This window comes from Humulus lupulus, chromosome 8, assembly GCF_963169125.1.
Source record: "Humulus lupulus chromosome 8, drHumLupu1.1, whole genome shotgun sequence".
Lineage (NCBI taxonomy): Eukaryota > Viridiplantae > Streptophyta > Magnoliopsida > Rosales > Cannabaceae > Humulus > Humulus lupulus.
This window is the reverse complement of record NC_084800.1, coordinates 65758385-65775358: the sequence shown is the minus strand read 5'-3', so window position 1 is coordinate 65775358 and position 16974 is coordinate 65758385. Positions and strand designations below refer to the sequence as shown.

General features: G+C 38.5%; 2 protein-coding genes across 2 annotated transcripts; both read right to left on the bottom strand.

Moving 5' to 3' along the window:
- Positions 1-5337: 5337 nt before the first annotated feature.
- On the bottom strand, positions 5338-5874 carry LOC133795523 (uncharacterized). The gene has a single exon (XM_062232970.1). The coding sequence runs from the start codon at positions 5872-5874 to the stop codon at positions 5338-5340; it is 537 nt and encodes a 178-aa protein (XP_062088954.1).
- A 51-nt stretch (positions 5875-5925) lies between these two features.
- LOC133795522 (uncharacterized) lies at positions 5926-7461 on the bottom strand. The gene has a single exon (XM_062232969.1). The coding sequence runs from the start codon at positions 7459-7461 to the stop codon at positions 5926-5928; it is 1536 nt and encodes a 511-aa protein (XP_062088953.1).
- Between the last annotated feature and the right edge of the window lie 9513 nt (positions 7462-16974).

The following is a 16974-nucleotide window of genomic DNA, read 5'->3' as shown; positions in this document are numbered from 1 at the left end:
AAATATAATGGAAGCAACAATGGAGGAATCAACTTCATTTTGTCAGTTCTCATCAAATGAACAAGTAAGATTATGATTATAGTTTAATAAATTAGAATGATTAAGATTATGAGTTTAATGGATTAGAATAATTTTGATTTTGAGTAAATTGATGTGCAATTTGAAAAAAGTGAAAATTCTATATAATTTTAAGTTTATTTTCATTGTTAGAGTTCATCACTGTTTTGAAAATTATATGAATATATTGAGTTGAAAATTACACTGAAAGACCATTTGTAACTCATAGAGTCGCCTAGTGCAGTTAAGGGTCTTTTAGGGTATACATTCTGTGACATAAAAGAATAAAATTGAACTAAGCGACCATCAGGGTTGCTTATGGTCGCTTAGTGTATTTTAACATAAAGAATAAAATTGAACCAGGGTCGCTTATGGTCGCTTAGGGTTGCTTAGTGTATTTTAACATAAAGAATAAAATTGAACTAAGCGACCCTCAGGGTCGCTTATGGTCGCTTAGTGTATTTTAACATAAAGAATAAAATTGAACTAAGCGACCCTCAGGGTCGCTTATGATCGCTTAGTGTATTTTAACATAAAGATAAAATTGAACTAAGCGACCCTTAGGGTCGCTTATGGTCGCTTTGGGTCGCTTAGTTTAATTTTATTATTTATGTTAAAATACCCTAAGCGACCCTCAGGGTCACTTAGTTCAATTTTATTCTTTATGTTAAAATACACTAAGCAACCATAAGTGACCTTGTGGGTCGCTTAGTTCAATTTTTTTCTTAGTTGTTAAATACACTAAGTGACCCTGCGGGTCGTTTAGTTCAATTTTCTTCGTAGTTGTTAAATACACTAAGCGACCTTTGCGACCCTCTGGGTCTCTTAGGGTCGCTCAATTTAATTTTGTTCTTGATGTTAAAATACAATAAGCGACCTTTGCGACCATTTGGGTCTCTTAGAGTCGCTTAGTTCAATTTTCTTGTTGATGTAAATATACACTAAGAGACCTAACCCAACTTAGGGTCTTATTTCAATTTTGTAATATTTGCACTTATTATTTACATTAATTTACATTGTATTTTGTTTGTTTGACAAATTTCAGATTTCTAGAACTATTTTGACAACAGAACTTCCTTGTGTCCCGAGTGTTATTATGAATGAGAATGTTCAAACGAAATCTAAAGTTACCATTAGGTCTTCGATGCAAATATTTGAAAAAATAAATTCTTGGTTATCAAAAACTGACAAGATTGTTTTTAGAAGATACAGTCAGTTGGGTCATTTGTTGGACCTCCCTTGGAAAGGGAAGTTTTGGAGGACCTTATCGCACCAGATAATTGCAAGGATGATAAATTGTCAAAAAAAGCATGAGTTGTGGTTTTTGATAAATGGCAAACCTGTGAGATTCTCTATCCAAGAGTTTGCAATAGCATTTGGATTATACACTAGTGGCGAATTAACTCCAGAAGAACTAAATGTGGTTTCATCAAACAACAATTTAAAGAATAAGTACTTCAAGGATACCTAAAATTGCACCAAAAGACACGAAAATTGCACTAAGAGACCTTAAGGGTCGCATTGAAGCATTTACACCTAATTTATAAGAGACCTTAAAATTGCACTAAGAGACCCTAAGGGTCGCATTGAAGAATTTACATCTAATTTATAAGAAACCCTAAAATTGCACTAAGAGACCCTAAGGGTCGCATTGAATAATTTAAACCTAATTTATAAGAGACCCTAAAATTGCACTAAGAGACCTTAAGGGTCGCATTGAAGAATTTACACATAATTTATAAGAGACTCTAAAATTGCACTAAGAGACCCTAAGGGTCGCATTGAAGCATTTACACCTAATTTATAAGAGACTCTAAAATTGCACTAAGAGACCCTAAGGGTCGCATTGAAGCATTTACACCTAATTTATAAGAGACCCTAAAATTGCACTAAGAGACCTTAAGGGTCGCATTGAAGAATTTACACCTAATTTATAAGAGACCCTAAAATTGCACTAAGAGACCCTAAGGGTCGCATTGAAGCATTTACACCTAATTTATAAGAGACCCTAAAATTGCACTAAGAGACCCTAAGGGTCGCATTGAAGCATTTACACCTAATTTATAAGAGACCCTAAAATTGCACTAAGAGACCCTAAGGGTCGCATTGAAGCATTTACACCTAATTTATAAGAGACCCTAAAGTTGCACTAAGAGACCCTAAAATTGTACTAAGAGACCTTAAGGGTCGCATTGAAGAATTTACACATAATTTGAAACTTGTTCAATTATATGACAACCATGCGACCCTATGAATCAAATAGGGTCGCTTAGTGCAATTTGGTCACTATTGAAAATTGCACTAAGAGACCCCGTGAGACCCATATTGTAACGCCCTGGCTACCCCAGAACAGTTACGGTGAACGGTGGACCGGAAATTTGACTCATTGCCTGAGTCCTTTGGTCAAAAACGTGCTCTAAGTGTGATTAACAGGTTAAGGTACAAAACCAATAAAAAGGAAATGGAGATTTTATCACAAACTGCTCTGCAGAGCTAAACAAAACATTTACAAGTGGTTCTCAGTACAAAATGGTCATTACAGTTTCAAATTTACAATCCCGCCGACCTAAGCGGCAAAAATAAGGTAAACCCCCTAGTTCCTCTGAGAACACCATGACCGTGGCGATCAAGCGGCCGCATATGTACACACCACCACATCAGCTCTCCACTCAAGGCTAGGTGAGCTTTTCTTTCCCTTTACCTGCACCACATAGCACTCATGAGCCAAGGCCCAGCAAGAAAACATAACATTTTTCAATAACATTATCAAATGATTATCATTATAATCATACTGAACATAAAGCTTTCAACAAGCAAATGAACATCACATGATTTTAGCGGGAGAGTGGCTGTTAAGTAAGCCACTAGCCTCCAAGCTCTCTTTTCTAGCAGGAGAGTGGCTGATGGGTAAGCCACTAGCCTTCAAGCTCTGTTTTGTAGCGGGAGAGTGGCTGATAGGTAAGCCACTAGCCTCCAGGCTCTGTTTGTTCATCGACCCTTAGGGTCGGTCAGGCATTAATGCTCCTTGAGTCATTCAATGCTAATGGTCGATTAGATCTAATCTCTATTGGCTTGCGTGATTCACGCTAAGGCCGTTCTGACAAGTAAGTCAGCGCTTCCTGACCTGTGTCCAGTAACACTGCCGAGCCTGACAAATAAGTCACAGCCTCACAGCTGATACTAACACTTTTGTCGATTCTGTATTCAATCCATGTCCATATTTATACAATCAACATGCCTCACAAATATCCATGCATGTCACACTTTGGGTGCAGTTTTCTTACCTCCGGTTCGAGCAAGAACAAATAAAAGAGTGACCCTGAGAACGATCGACTTTTTGGTCCTTTAGCGGTTACCTGGTCATAACCAAATTATGGGATTCCATCAATAAAATGAATAATAAAAGGTTCCCAAACCAAAACCTAACCTCCGGGACCTCAAACACTACTCAACCGGGTAGTAGGTTCAATCCCGAGGCCTTAGACTTGAATCCCCATGCTTAAAAACTCATTTTGCCCAAAAATGCCTTAAGGGCCGCGGCCCTCCTTGGCCATGCCGCAGCCCGCCCCTCAGACAGAGGCGCCTAAACCCAGCAGCTCCCAAGGGCCGCGGCTCACCCTGGCCATGCCGCGGCGCAACGCTCAGTTCAGCCAAAACCCCTGTTTTTCTTCCTCTACGATTTCACTTAGAACCAACCCTTCAAACCCAACTTAAACACCACCCAAACCTCTCTCAAACACCCATTTAAACCCCTAAACAACACTCAAAACTCTCCTTCATCATAACCCGAGACAACCCCCTAAAACCTCCATCAATTCCAACAATCCTCCATAAAACACAAGCTGAAACTTATCATTAAAACAGGGCAAAACCAGAAAAACAATGGATAAAACTCACCTCAAACCTGGAATTGAACCCTCTCCAATGGCTGAACCAAGTCTATAGCTTAAGCCCCTTGATTTCCTAGCTTAATTCCACCCCTTGAGCTCAAAATCTCCAAAGGAGAAGCAAAGAAAATGAAGAGAAGGGAAGGTACGGGAAGGATGAAGCAAACTCTGTTTTGGGTTCTGTTTTACAGCCTTCCATACATCATATATATCCATATACCAAAAGACCATTATACCCCTAGGCATAATAAAGCTTCTAAAACCACTCAAGGGCAATTTTGACATTTTCCACCTACACCGTTAATGATAATTAACGCTTCCCAATTCCCGCTAATCTCAATATTCTCAAACACCAATATTTCACATCCCGTTACCCTTTAATACCCGGTAACACTCTAAACATTAAAAACACCCTGAGACTCACCCCGAGCCCCGAGCTTAAGCCCGTTATGACCAAACCGATAATTAACATTCCTTGATCGTCTCATGCCAAATGGCTCGAACAAACCCACATCATAATGTGGTCTCAAATTATATCACCAACATGCGAACAAATAATCAATTTACCCTCAACGGGTCTATTACCATCACACCCCTGTATAAAGAAATATGGACACATATGCATGCATTTCACATCATATCATAATATAATCAACATATACATGCATTTAATCAATTAATAACATAATTAAGCAAGTACGGCCCTCCCCGCCTACTGTTCACGCCGTTAAATACATCGGAGAATTCGGGGCATTACACATATGGGTCGCACAGGGTCGCTTAGTGCAATTTGGTCACTGCTGAAAATTGCACTAAGCGACCCTATGGGTCGCACAAGGTCGCTTAGTGCAATTTGGTCACTGCTGAAAATTGATTGATTATAGACATCACTTACAGAAGACCCTCAAATTGCACTAAGAGACCCTGAGGGTTGCATTGAAGGATTTATACCTAAAATTGCACTAAGAGACCCTAAGGGTCGCATTGAAGAATTTACATCTAATTTATAAGAGACTCCAAAATTGCACTAAGAGACCCTAAGGGTCGCATTGAAGAATTTACACCTAATTTATAAGAGACCCTAAAATTGCACTAAGAGACCCTAAGGGTCGCATTGAAGAATTTACACATAATTTATAAGAGACCCTAAAATTGCACTAAGATACCCTAAAATTGCATTAAGAGACCCTAAGGGCCGCATTGGATTATATAGATTAAAAGAAAGATAAATTTCAACAGAGTTTACATAGATTAAAAGAAAGATAAATCTCAACAGAGTTTACATAAATTAAAAGAAGAAACTATGAACATAGTGTTTACAAAACTATACAATAATAAATCACATATTAGTTGTGCTTATAACATCTGATGGCGCATGACGACTTGGACACTTCTACGCATTATGTCCTGATTGCCCACATGCCCCACAATTATATTGTCTCTTAGAAACTTCACCTTGGGAAGGTATGCGGTTGATTTTTGGTTGCCCTTTAGTCTTGTCTTCAGGTGGTGCTATCACTTGTGTTGCAGTAACATCTTCAGGAATGTTGGTCCACTGTGAGTTTGGAGGAACAGGATATATCGTTTCAGCATATGCTAACAACCAATATTCCGAAGTGTAGAATTTTGAACACACCGAATATATAAGTTCCCCAGTATTTTGAGGTTGGGACTTTCCTGCTGCTGCTATGGCATGAACACATGGAAGCTTCTCGATATCAAAAATTTTGCACGTACAACTTTTTGACCTTAAATTCACTTTTGCATCGAATTCTCCGCACATTACATTGTACTCATTCTCATTTAATTGGAGTGTTATCAATGAACCAACTTTATCCCATCTTTTTCTTAAGATTTCCTCTCTCTTCGGTGTCAATGGAGTTGTCACAGCATATGCTTCTCGACGACGAGAAAGGAACCACTGTCCCATGGTGCTTATGATAAAATCGATCATAGCAATAATTGGATACTCTCTTGCCTTTCACATCAAATTATTCACAGTCTCAACTATGTTAGTGGTCATAACTTCATACCGATTACCACCAAAATGTGCTCTCGACCACTTTTTGAACTTGACATCATTCTCAAGATACTTAGCAACACGTGGATATATTTTGCGAATATGGTCAAAATGTTTATTAAACTCTTCGATAAGGTATGCAATTGCAACTTTCTTGTACAATTTAGACGAAGCAGCACTTTTGAAACGATGTTTTATATTTTGCTTTACGTGCCAATAGCATGCCCCATGAGAAGCCATAACATAAACACGACGCACTGCATGTTCGATACTTTGATGTCTATCAGAAATAAAACACAAGTCTGAGCTATCAGGTATCAACTCCTTCAACTTCTCTAAGAACCATGTCCATGAAGCGTTATTCTCACTATCAACCAAACCCCATGCAATGGGGTAAGTATGATATTCACTATCTTGTGTAGTTTCTACTAATAACACACCCTTATGCTTAGTTTTGATCCAAGTCGCATCTATACCAATTACTTTCCTCATGTAGGTGAACCCTCTTATAGCCACTCCCAATGCCATAAAAAAGTACTTGAACGTATTTTCTGAATCAAGTTCAATGTGGGTAACTGTGCTTGGATTTACCTGCTTCAAAATATGACAATATGAAAGGAGCAAGGAAAATTTTTCTTTTGCTATTCCTCTGATCAGATTTTGAGCCCATTGTTTTCCTTTCCAAGCCTTCCAATAACTGACTTGAACTTTCATTTCCTCGCGCATGAATCCCGTGAGGCTTCTAGGGTAGAGTGGATCCTTACTGTTCTTGAAGTGTCCTTGGACACGAGCACCAATAACACGACTGGATGCTTGTCTATGATTGGCATTTCGGTTCATCAGTGAGCAAGTGTGAAGACCATGGTATTTTCGAATGACAAAGAATTCTGAATCTTTCATCTTTGTAGCACGTACTCGCCATAAGCAATTTTCACTAATACAACGAACTTCCTTCAATGACTTGTTTGATTTTATTGTTCTCATTTCAAATCTCCCATTAATGGCAATACCACTAAGATAATAACTCAATTCATCCTTACTTGCAAAGTGTCGACCCACATTTAAATCAGATCCATCATGTCTCCCACTATCTTGACTTTCTTCTCTGGTAAATTCTCCAATATCAAAATTTTGATAAGGGATGATCTGGCCGCTCTCGACTACATTGTGACCTCCTTCAGTTACATTGTTATTTTCTTCAACTAATTTATCACATTCCTCGAGTACATTGTCACCTCCCTCGTGTACTATATCATTTGGTGTTGGATTGGAACCAATGATGTCTCCATTGTTCTGCACTAGATCTTCATTTGAAACTTGTTCAATTATATGACAACCAAAATAGTTATCATAAAAGCTTCCTCTATCAAAACCACTATCATCACAACCAAACTCATCATCATCACCATCACTGACAAGATTTGTCTTTCCTTTATCTTTATTCTTTTTCACGCACACATATAGAGGAATCGCGTCTTTATCTTTGTAGAATATCATAAGATCCTCAACATCAGAATCATTACAAACCTAACTTGGTGCCATCTTACTAAATGTTTCACTAACTAACTTATGAGTAATTTCAATTTCATACAAATTTCGATCAACACCTATTTTTTCGTATCCACTAATTGATGAAACTTTATGCTTCTATCAGCCAAAAATCCCTTGTTGCAACTAGTACCAAACCATTCCCAAATGCGTTTATCTACAATATTCCACTCACCATTATAGTCCATGCAAATAAAGGCATAATCCATATCTGTCATAAAGTTAAATATTTAAATTAACAAGTATAAAATAAAAATAACATATCAATTAGCTTATAATTACTTTAAAGCCATACAAGTTCATTTTAAAACATACAAAACGACCCTAAGAGACCCCATGCGACCCTATGAATCAAATAGGGTCGCTTAGTGCAATTTGGTCACTGCTGAAAATTGCACTAAGAGACCCTGTGAGACCCATATGGGTCGCACAGGGTCGCTTAATACAATTTGGTCACTGCTGAAAATTGCACTAAGAGAGTGTCACGCAGGGTCGCATATTGCCAGGTTGTCTTCAACCTCGAGTTGGACCTATTTTTACACTAGCATTTCATTTTTCTCAGTAGAAAAAGGTATATTTATGCTAAATATAGTTATATAACTTGAAATAATGAATACCCAATTATAAAAATTGAGATTCAAGTAAAGTACTAACATTTACAATAAATGAGGAAAGGAGAATCAGACACTCACGGTTAAGAGTGCATGAGGATTTCTCTTTCCTGGGGTTTATTTTTTATTTTCAATCTAGTTCAGGAGGATTCAGCCAAAAAATATACATTAATGTTAATTAAATGAGTTTTAATTAAGATTTTTTGTTAATTAAAAAAAAAGCCATTTTGCTAATAAATTTTTTTGAAAAGCTATTTGCCTAATAAAAGTTTCCATTTAGGTCATTTTTACAAAACACTCTCAAAACACTCTCTATAGATACTTAGTAAGGTAAGATCTTGTTTGGATCTTGAATATTTAAAAAAAAATTTAAGAATTTTGCTTTTTAAATTTTGGATTGAATCAATAAATTAACAATTCATTTTCTAAAAAAATTAAAAACTTAAATGTAGTATAATTTTTTAAATTTACAACAATTATAAATATATATATAAAAAAATAATTATTAAAAAAAAGTTTTGTGAAAAATATTTTTCTCAATTTTTCCTTTTTATTTTTTTCATAAAATTTTTTCTTACTAAAATCAAAATCCCAAACTAAAAAAAGTAGTGAACCACTTCTTTCTTCAATGTTAAAGGAAGTAGGAATGTGATGAATGTTGAAATGTCACTACTCTAAAAAAAAGTGTGCATTGCCTTCTCTTGATAAGAGTGAGAGCGTTGGCCATGTTGTCAACAACAAGAAGTGAATGGACGAAAACTCAGGGGAAAAAAAAGGAGAAGGTAGCAAATGAAGGATGACATCTTTTTTAAAGATGTGCTATTAGAAAGTCGTAGAAAAACACTTTTCAAAAGTTACTAGCAGTAGTCTGGACTATATGATTTGAAAAAAATAAAACAACAACAAGCTAAACAACCGCAATAGATTATCCAGTAGATATCTTATTATTAGTGCTCCATATGAACAAAATAAACAATCTCTCTCGTTAGGGATAAGAGAATAAAAGTCCATTGTTATACATTGTATGTTAATGCTACAATATCTAGTACTATGATTGATTTTGGGGTAATCATCTTTTCTATAGAACAATAATTGATGGTATTGGTGGTAGCATTGTGTAGAGTCCAAGAACTTTACTTAGCTAATTGTTAGTAGTATTATAGTATGTTTAGTGTTATCTTTGTTACTATGGATTTTTGGTTTAGACCGGGAATTATTTGGACACTCATAGTAGTACTTATAGATTTTTCTAAGTTTAACCTATAGTTTAAGAATATTAAGTATAACCTAAGGTTTGATTAATGTGACTGATATTAAGGATTATATTATTATATTATAAGGTTTAGACATCAACCAATAGGATTTTAAGCACATGTTATGAATGGTAATTAAGGATTAAGTATTTTTGAGGATTAAATTAAATAAGGGTAAAATTTGAATGTTTTAGGGTCAGTCAGCAGCCTTGAGTACGTTGAGGGCTTAGTCAAGGCTGTTTAATCCATTCAAACTTAGCTAAAAATGTGTAAATTCGTGTTTAAATATTCAGCGTATGCAGCTATAGGGGGCGATATGTCGCAGCACGTAGATACGGAAAACACGAATCGATGCACGGTCGCCTCGGGAACAAAGGTCCAGGCGATATATCGCCTATAGGGGGCGATATATCGCCTCCTCCAGTATGTTATCAAATGTTTTTGAATTCATTTCCTTTCAGCCATTCAAACTCCTTCAACAGTCCAGCATCTTTTGAACGAGTCTTCAGCCTCTGCTGAACGATTATTCAAATGATTTTCACCTAAAAAGCCATTATTTTTATTCAAGTAAAATCAAGATATTTTCATTCCCAAACTCTATAAATAGGACCTAGTACCCAGCCATTATTCACCATTTGCTCTAAGTTCAGAAGTTGCTAGTGTTAAGTGAGTGTGAGAGTGTAAACACCTGGTTTGGGGAAAAACTATAAGCTTAAACATCATAAGCTTATCAAACACTTTGGGAAGTGAGTGCTATAGTATTTCGGTGGATGTTAGATTGATCTTGCAATCTTTGAGGTAAACCCAAAACTCTAGTTCCTTTCTGTATTTTATGTTATTTCCTTTCTCAAAACCTTCTACTCAGTCCCCTAACCTTATTCTTATTTTGGTTAGGGAATCCAAGATTTTAAGCATATAAGTCGGTAAGTATGTTTTCTATGGTTTAGTCTTTCCATCTCTTTCATTTCATCTCCTTTCTTTAGACTTACTCTTTCTTATGGTTTTAGGAGTGTTCCAACAATCCCAACTCAGTCCATAATCTCGGTAACTTTGGTAAGGAAAATAGGCTAGAATTAATATGTTATGTGCTTATGTTATCTATATGTTTTATGTTATTAATGTGTTATGTTTTGTTATGAATATGTTATTGATGTGTATGTTGTAGGCTTGGGCTTATGCCCTATTTGACTAACAAGACCCCAAAAAGATTGTGGGCATAAGCCTATTTAGCTGGTAGGACCCCACTAATCTCATGGGCATAAGCTTGTTTAGTCTATGGGACCCCAAGTAATAATGGCCATTATAATAAGTGAATTATGTGTTATGATATGTCTTTATGTTTTCTTATGAAATTATGTATATGACTATGTGTTAGGTTTTCCTTGCTGGGCATTAGGCTCACTCCTTTCTGTTTATGTGCAGGAAAATAAGTTTAGAGGCGGTAAGATTCGTGACGCTTGGAGGATGTGTATCGATGATGAATGGAGTCAAGGGGCCGAGCGTTATTCGATTCGAGGATGTAGTCTCACTTCTTATGTTTTTAATGGTTTTACATGTATTTTCCGCATTATTATGTAATGTCTTTTATTTTAAATCATCTTTTGTTTTTAAAGACAATGGGATCCCATAATCCTCCTTAGCATTTTGTTTATTTGTAAATAACTCTTATTTTGCAAGTTACTCAATAAATTATGGTATTTTCGTAAAAATGTAAGTTTTATGTATAGTTTCGATAATGGTCCAATTAGTCTAGATTAGTGGGTCGTTACAGTTGGTATCAGAGCAACGGTTCCTTTGCATGAAGTTCTCCTCGATACACATGCTCAAAGCTCCGAATCTGACCGCCAAGTAAGTGTTTAAGTTACAAGTTACAAGTTACTTTGTCTATGTGTATAGCTAACAAATTTAGTGTTTATGTTTTAGTTAAGAATGAACGGAGCCTTAACCTACCAAGATATCCGAGCCATTAAGGCCTTAAAAAGAAAAAGGGAGCCAAGAAACACCATAGGAGACCTAGAAAGGATCACTCGAAGGTTGCTTTTGTTTCACCAAGCGATAGGTGGCCTTCAAGAGGCTAAACAAATAATGTTAAGATCAACGGAACAATATGTATTAGTAATTAGGTTGTTTAAGGATTTTCATTCTGTAATAGCAGCCTTAGAAGAAATATGGGAAGAAATGCGTGAGGAGGATGAATTGCCTTTAGCCATGAGATACTATTTCCTCTTAGTTAGGTTTACCGCGAAATTTGAATTTCAGTTCACAAATGAGCAAAAGAATAGGATTCTCACCAACCTTCCTAGCGGGCATTTTGATGCTCATGATAATGATGACTATGAGGCAATAGATGATGATATGTTAGATGACGGATCAGATGTAGAAGATCCCGATTCTTAGATTAGTAGTTTTTATTTGTTTTATTTACTTCTGATTGTAATAAGTGAAATTGTTTTCCAAATGAATAAACATGCTATTTGAATATCATGTGTGAGTTTGATTCTATTTTCGCAATCATAATAAATACTAAATAAAATGAATAATGACTAAGTTCGGTGAGGGTGGATACAAATCAATGAACCTGGTTTCCTTATTGAGAGTTAGGGGGCCTTAGTAGTGGGAACGATTTTACTGATCCCAGCCCTCCCTCAATATGGTTAACTTTGGAACAAAGATAAGTTTCGAGCCTGAGAATTAAGTCATATAGGATGATTAGAAACACACTTAGAAAATAAAGATGACTTGTTTTTCTAAGTTTAGAAACCCACTCTAATAATAAATAAAGACCTATATAATCTTTCATAAGAAGTCATAATAAATAGGTCCGAGATATGTTTGTTTTAGAATAAGTTTTTGCCTTAGAGCCTATTAGGAAAAAGTTCTAACATGTTTCTTTTAACTGTTAGAACTCTGCTACGATGTCTCTCCGAAGATCTGCTCGCACCAATGGGAACGCTTCCAACGATGTTCCAGCGACCAATGCGGTCCCTACCGTTCGCCGAAGGGGAGTGCGTGCTACTGCTCGCCGCAACGCGCCGGCACAGCCAGCTGACAACACTGCAGAGATTGCCAGACTGCGACAACAAGTCGAGGAACTTCTGCAGCAACAACGCCAGCAGGCTCAATCTCAGCCTCAGCCTCCGCCACAGCCACAGCCGCAGCCACAGCCAATGGCCCCAGCACCCCAACAAGTCGGTCCGTATGGGGGATGGCCTATGACGAACTACGCTCCATATCCTGTACAGCACATGGAGCCAGTGTACGAGAGGTTCCGCAAGCAGCACGCTCCGAACTTCGAAGGGACTACGGACCCCTTTGAAGCAGAAGAATGGCTAAGGAATGTGGAGCCGATCCTAGCCCACATGAACCTCAATAATGCAGACCGCATATCCTGCGTCTCGTCTTTACTCAAGAAAGATGCCAGGATATGGTGGGATTTGGTCCAGCAATCCCACGATGCTGCCACCATGACGTGGACCCGATTTGTGGAGCTCTTCCACAAGAAGTATTACAATTCAGCGGTACTTGCTACGAGAGTTGAGGAGTTCACCAATCTGAAGCAAGGGAATTTAACAGTGGCGGAATATGCTCGTCAGTTTGATCGCTTAGCCAAGTTCGCGGCAGAGTTAGTTCCGACCGATTATCTGAGGGTGAACAAATTCATGAGAGGACTCCGACCAAAGATTGAGATGGGGGTGAAGCTAGCAAACCCGGGAAACACTTCATATGCCGACGTTCTTGAGATGGCAATTGAAGTAGAAAGGTTGCAGGCCAACGTGAGCAAAGAAGAAGCTAGCAAGCCTGAACCCAGACAGCAGAGCCAACCTCAGGCCAGTCGGAACAACAATCAGCCTAGCAATAGCGGCAACAATCAGTCCAACAACAACGGTAACGGACAGAAGAGAAGGCATCCTGACAACAAGCAAGCCGACAACAATAAAAGGGCACGACCAAATAATGGGGGAAATAGGTCGGGCTACGTGGAATACCCGCCATGTGCCAAATGTCAGAAGAAGCACCCCGGAGAATGCCGTGCCAACACCAAGGAGTGTTTCAACTGTGGTCAAGAAGGGCATCGTAAAAGAGACTGTCCTCAGCAAAAGCCGGAAGGAAAGAAGGACGAAAAGATGGTTCCTGCTCGGGTTTTTGCTTTAACCCAAGGAGAGGCGGATGCTAGCAACAAGGTGGTCACAGGTCAGGTTTCCATCCTCAATAAATTATGTCATGTATTATTTGATTCGGGAGCCACCCATTCGTATATTTCGTTAGGAATGATAGATAAACTAGACAAACCTAGTGAAAGATTTAGAACTAGGTTTGCAACCGAGTTGCCTTCGGGCAAAGTAGTTCTATCATCACAAATTGTACGAGGCGTACCAATCAAGATTGAGGACAAGGAACTAGAAGGAGACCTGATAGAGCTGGTGATCAAAGACTTCGACGTCATACTAGGCATGGATTGGCTAGCACGGCATGGCGCAACGATCGACTGCAGACGCAAGAAGGTGACATTCGATACTCCTGACGGCCAGAAACTGTGCTTCATGGGACAAGCTTCAGGACTACGCACACCGTTAGTGTCATCTCTCAAAGCTCAGAGAATGATGGAGAAAGGATGCCAAGCATTCTTAGCCAACATCACGAATGTGGAGAAGGAGACATCACTCAAAGTTGGATATGTTCGAGTCATACAAGAATTTCCAGAAGTATTTCCCGATGACTTGCCAGGATTGCCGCCAACTAGAGAAATAGACTTCACAATAGAATTAGTACCGGGCACCGAGCCTATCTCTAAGGCACCATACCGGATGGCACCTACGGAACTCAAGGAGTTAAAAACGCAGCTACAAGAACTCCTAGACTTGGGTTTCATTAGGCCAAGCCATTCACCATGGGGAGCTCCGGTACTATTCGTGAAGAAGAAGGACGGAAGTATGCGCATGTGCATAGACTACCGTGAGCTGAATAAAGTAACAATTAAGAACAAATACCTGCTACCTTGGATTGATGATTTGTTTGATCAACTCCGAGGCGCGACTGTATTTTCTAAGATCGATCTACGGTCCGGGTATCATCAGCTCAAGGTAAAGGGGGAAGATATTCCTAAGACAGCCTTTAGGACTCGTTATGGACATTACGAGTTCTTGGTTATGTCTTTTGGTCTTACTAACGCGCCAGCCGCGTTTATGGACCTAATGAATAGGGTCTTCAAAGACTACTTGGATAAATTCGTCGTTGTGTTCATCGACGACATTTTAATTTACTCCAAGGATGAAGTGGAGCACGAGGAACACTTGAGGATGATTTTGACGCGATTGAAGGAGCACCAACTCTACGCGAAGTTCAAGAAATGCGAGTTTTGGCTCTCACAAGTGGCGTTCCTCGGGCACATCATATCAAAAGACGGAGTTGCAGTGGATCCATCGAAGGTAGAGGCCGTGAAGGATTGGCCTAGACCAAAGAACGCGTCGGAGGTAAGAAGCTTCCTAGGACTAGCAGGTTACTATAGAAAGTTTGTAGAGGATCAGTGTTTACGTCAAGATTTTGGAGAAGCTTACAGCAAGCCATGGGTACTAAGTTAAGTCTTAGTACAGCTTTCCATCCTTAGACAGATGGGCAATCCGAGCGTACGATTCAGATTTTAGAAGATATGCTACGCGCTTGTGTACTCGACTTCGGAGGATCATGGAGCAAGTACTTACCGCTGATCGAGTTCTCGTACAACAACAGCTACCAGTCGACGATCGAGATGGCACCTTATGAATTTCTATATGGAAGAAGGTGCCGATCACCGTTGCACTGGGACGAGGTAGGAGAAAGGCAGCTTCTAGGGCCCGAAGCTGTTAGGCAAGCTCAAGAAGCAGTAACGCTTATTAGACAGCGTATGCTTGCTGCTCAAAGCCGTCAGAAGAGCTATGCGGATACCAAGCGACGCGATGTGGAGTTCCAAGTTGGAGATCAAGTCTTCCTGAAGATATCTCCTATGAATGGTGTCAAGCGGTTCGGGAAGAAAGGCAAGCTCAGTCCCCGATTCATAGGTCCTTTTGAGATATTGGACAAAGTGGGACCAGTTGCATATAGACTAGCCCTACCGCCAGCACTAGCCGATAGTCACAACGTCTTCCACATTTCGATGCTACGCAAATATGTGTCAGACCCATCTCACGTCCTCAAGTACGATACCATAGCGCTCCAGAAAGACTTAAGTTATGAGGAACGACCGATTAGCATCCTAGATAGAGGGATGAAGCAGCTGCGGTCCAAGAGCTTTCCTATAGTTAAAGTCCTATGGAGCAATAGTTCTGAACGCGAGGCAACGTGGGAGTTGGAAGAGGACATGCAGAGCCGGTATCCGGAGTTATTTGGTAAGAAAATTTCGAGGACGAAATTCTTTTTAGTAAGGGAGAATTGTAGAGTCCAAGAACTTTACTTAGCTAATTGTTAGTAGTATTATAGTATGTTTAGTGTTATCTTTGTTACTATGGATTTTTGGTTTAGACCGGGAATTATTTGGACACTCATAGTAGTACTTATAGATTTTTCTAAGTTTAACCTATAGTTTAAGAATATTAAGTATAACCTAAGGTTTGATTAATGTGACTGATATTAAGGATTATATTATTATATTATAAGGTTTAGACATCAACCAATAGGATTTTAAGCACATGTTATGAATGGTAATTAAGGATTAAGTATTTTTGAGGATTAAATTAAATAAGGGTAAAATTTGAATGTTTTAGGGTCAGTCAGCAGCCTTGAGTACGTTGAGGGCTTAGTCAAGGCTGTTTAATCCATTCAAACTTAGCTAAAAATGTGTAAATTCGTGTTTAAATATTCAGCGTATGCAGCTATAGGGGGCGATATGTCGCAGCACGTAGATACGGAAAACACGAATCGATGCACGGTCGCCTCGGGAACAAAGGTCCAGGCGATATATCGCCTATAGGGGGCGATATATCGCCTCCTCCAGTATGTTATCAAATGTTTTTGAATTCATTTCCTTTCAGCCATTCAAACTCCTTCAACAGTCCAGCATCTTTTGAACGAGTCTTCAGCCTCTGCTGAACGATTATTCAAATGATTTTCACCTAAAAAGCCATTATTTTTATTCAAGTAAAATCAAGATATTTTCATTCCCAAACTCTATAAATAGGACCTAGTACCCAGCCATTATTCACCATTTGCTCTAAGTTCAGAAGTTGCTAGTGTTAAGTGAGTGTGAGAGTGTAAACACCTGGTTTGGGGAAAAACTATAAGCTTAAACATCATAAGCTTATCAAACACTTTGGGAAGTGAGTGCTATAGTATTTCGGTGGATGTTAGATTGATCTTGCAATCTTTGAGGTAAACCCAAAACTCTAGTTCCTTTCTGTATTTTATGTTATTTCCTTTCTCAAAACCTTCTACTCAGTCCCCTAACCTTATTCTTATTTTGGTTAGGGAATCCAAGATTTTAAGCATATAAGTCGGTAAGTATGTTTTCTATGGTTTAGTCTTTCCATCTCTTTCATTTCATCTCCTTTCTTTAGACTTACTCTTTCTTATGGTTTTAGGAGTGTTCCAACAATCCCAACTCAGTCCATAATCTCGGTAACTTTGGT

Excerpts from the sequence above, each read along its gene's own strand:
- LOC133795523 (XM_062232970.1), bottom strand. The coding sequence starts at position 5,874 with ATGGGACAGTGGTTCCTTTCTCGTCGTCGAGAAGCATATGCTGTGACA.
- LOC133795522 (XM_062232969.1), bottom strand. The coding sequence starts at position 7,461 with ATGATATTCTACAAAGATAAAGACGCGATTCCTCTATATGTGTGCGTG.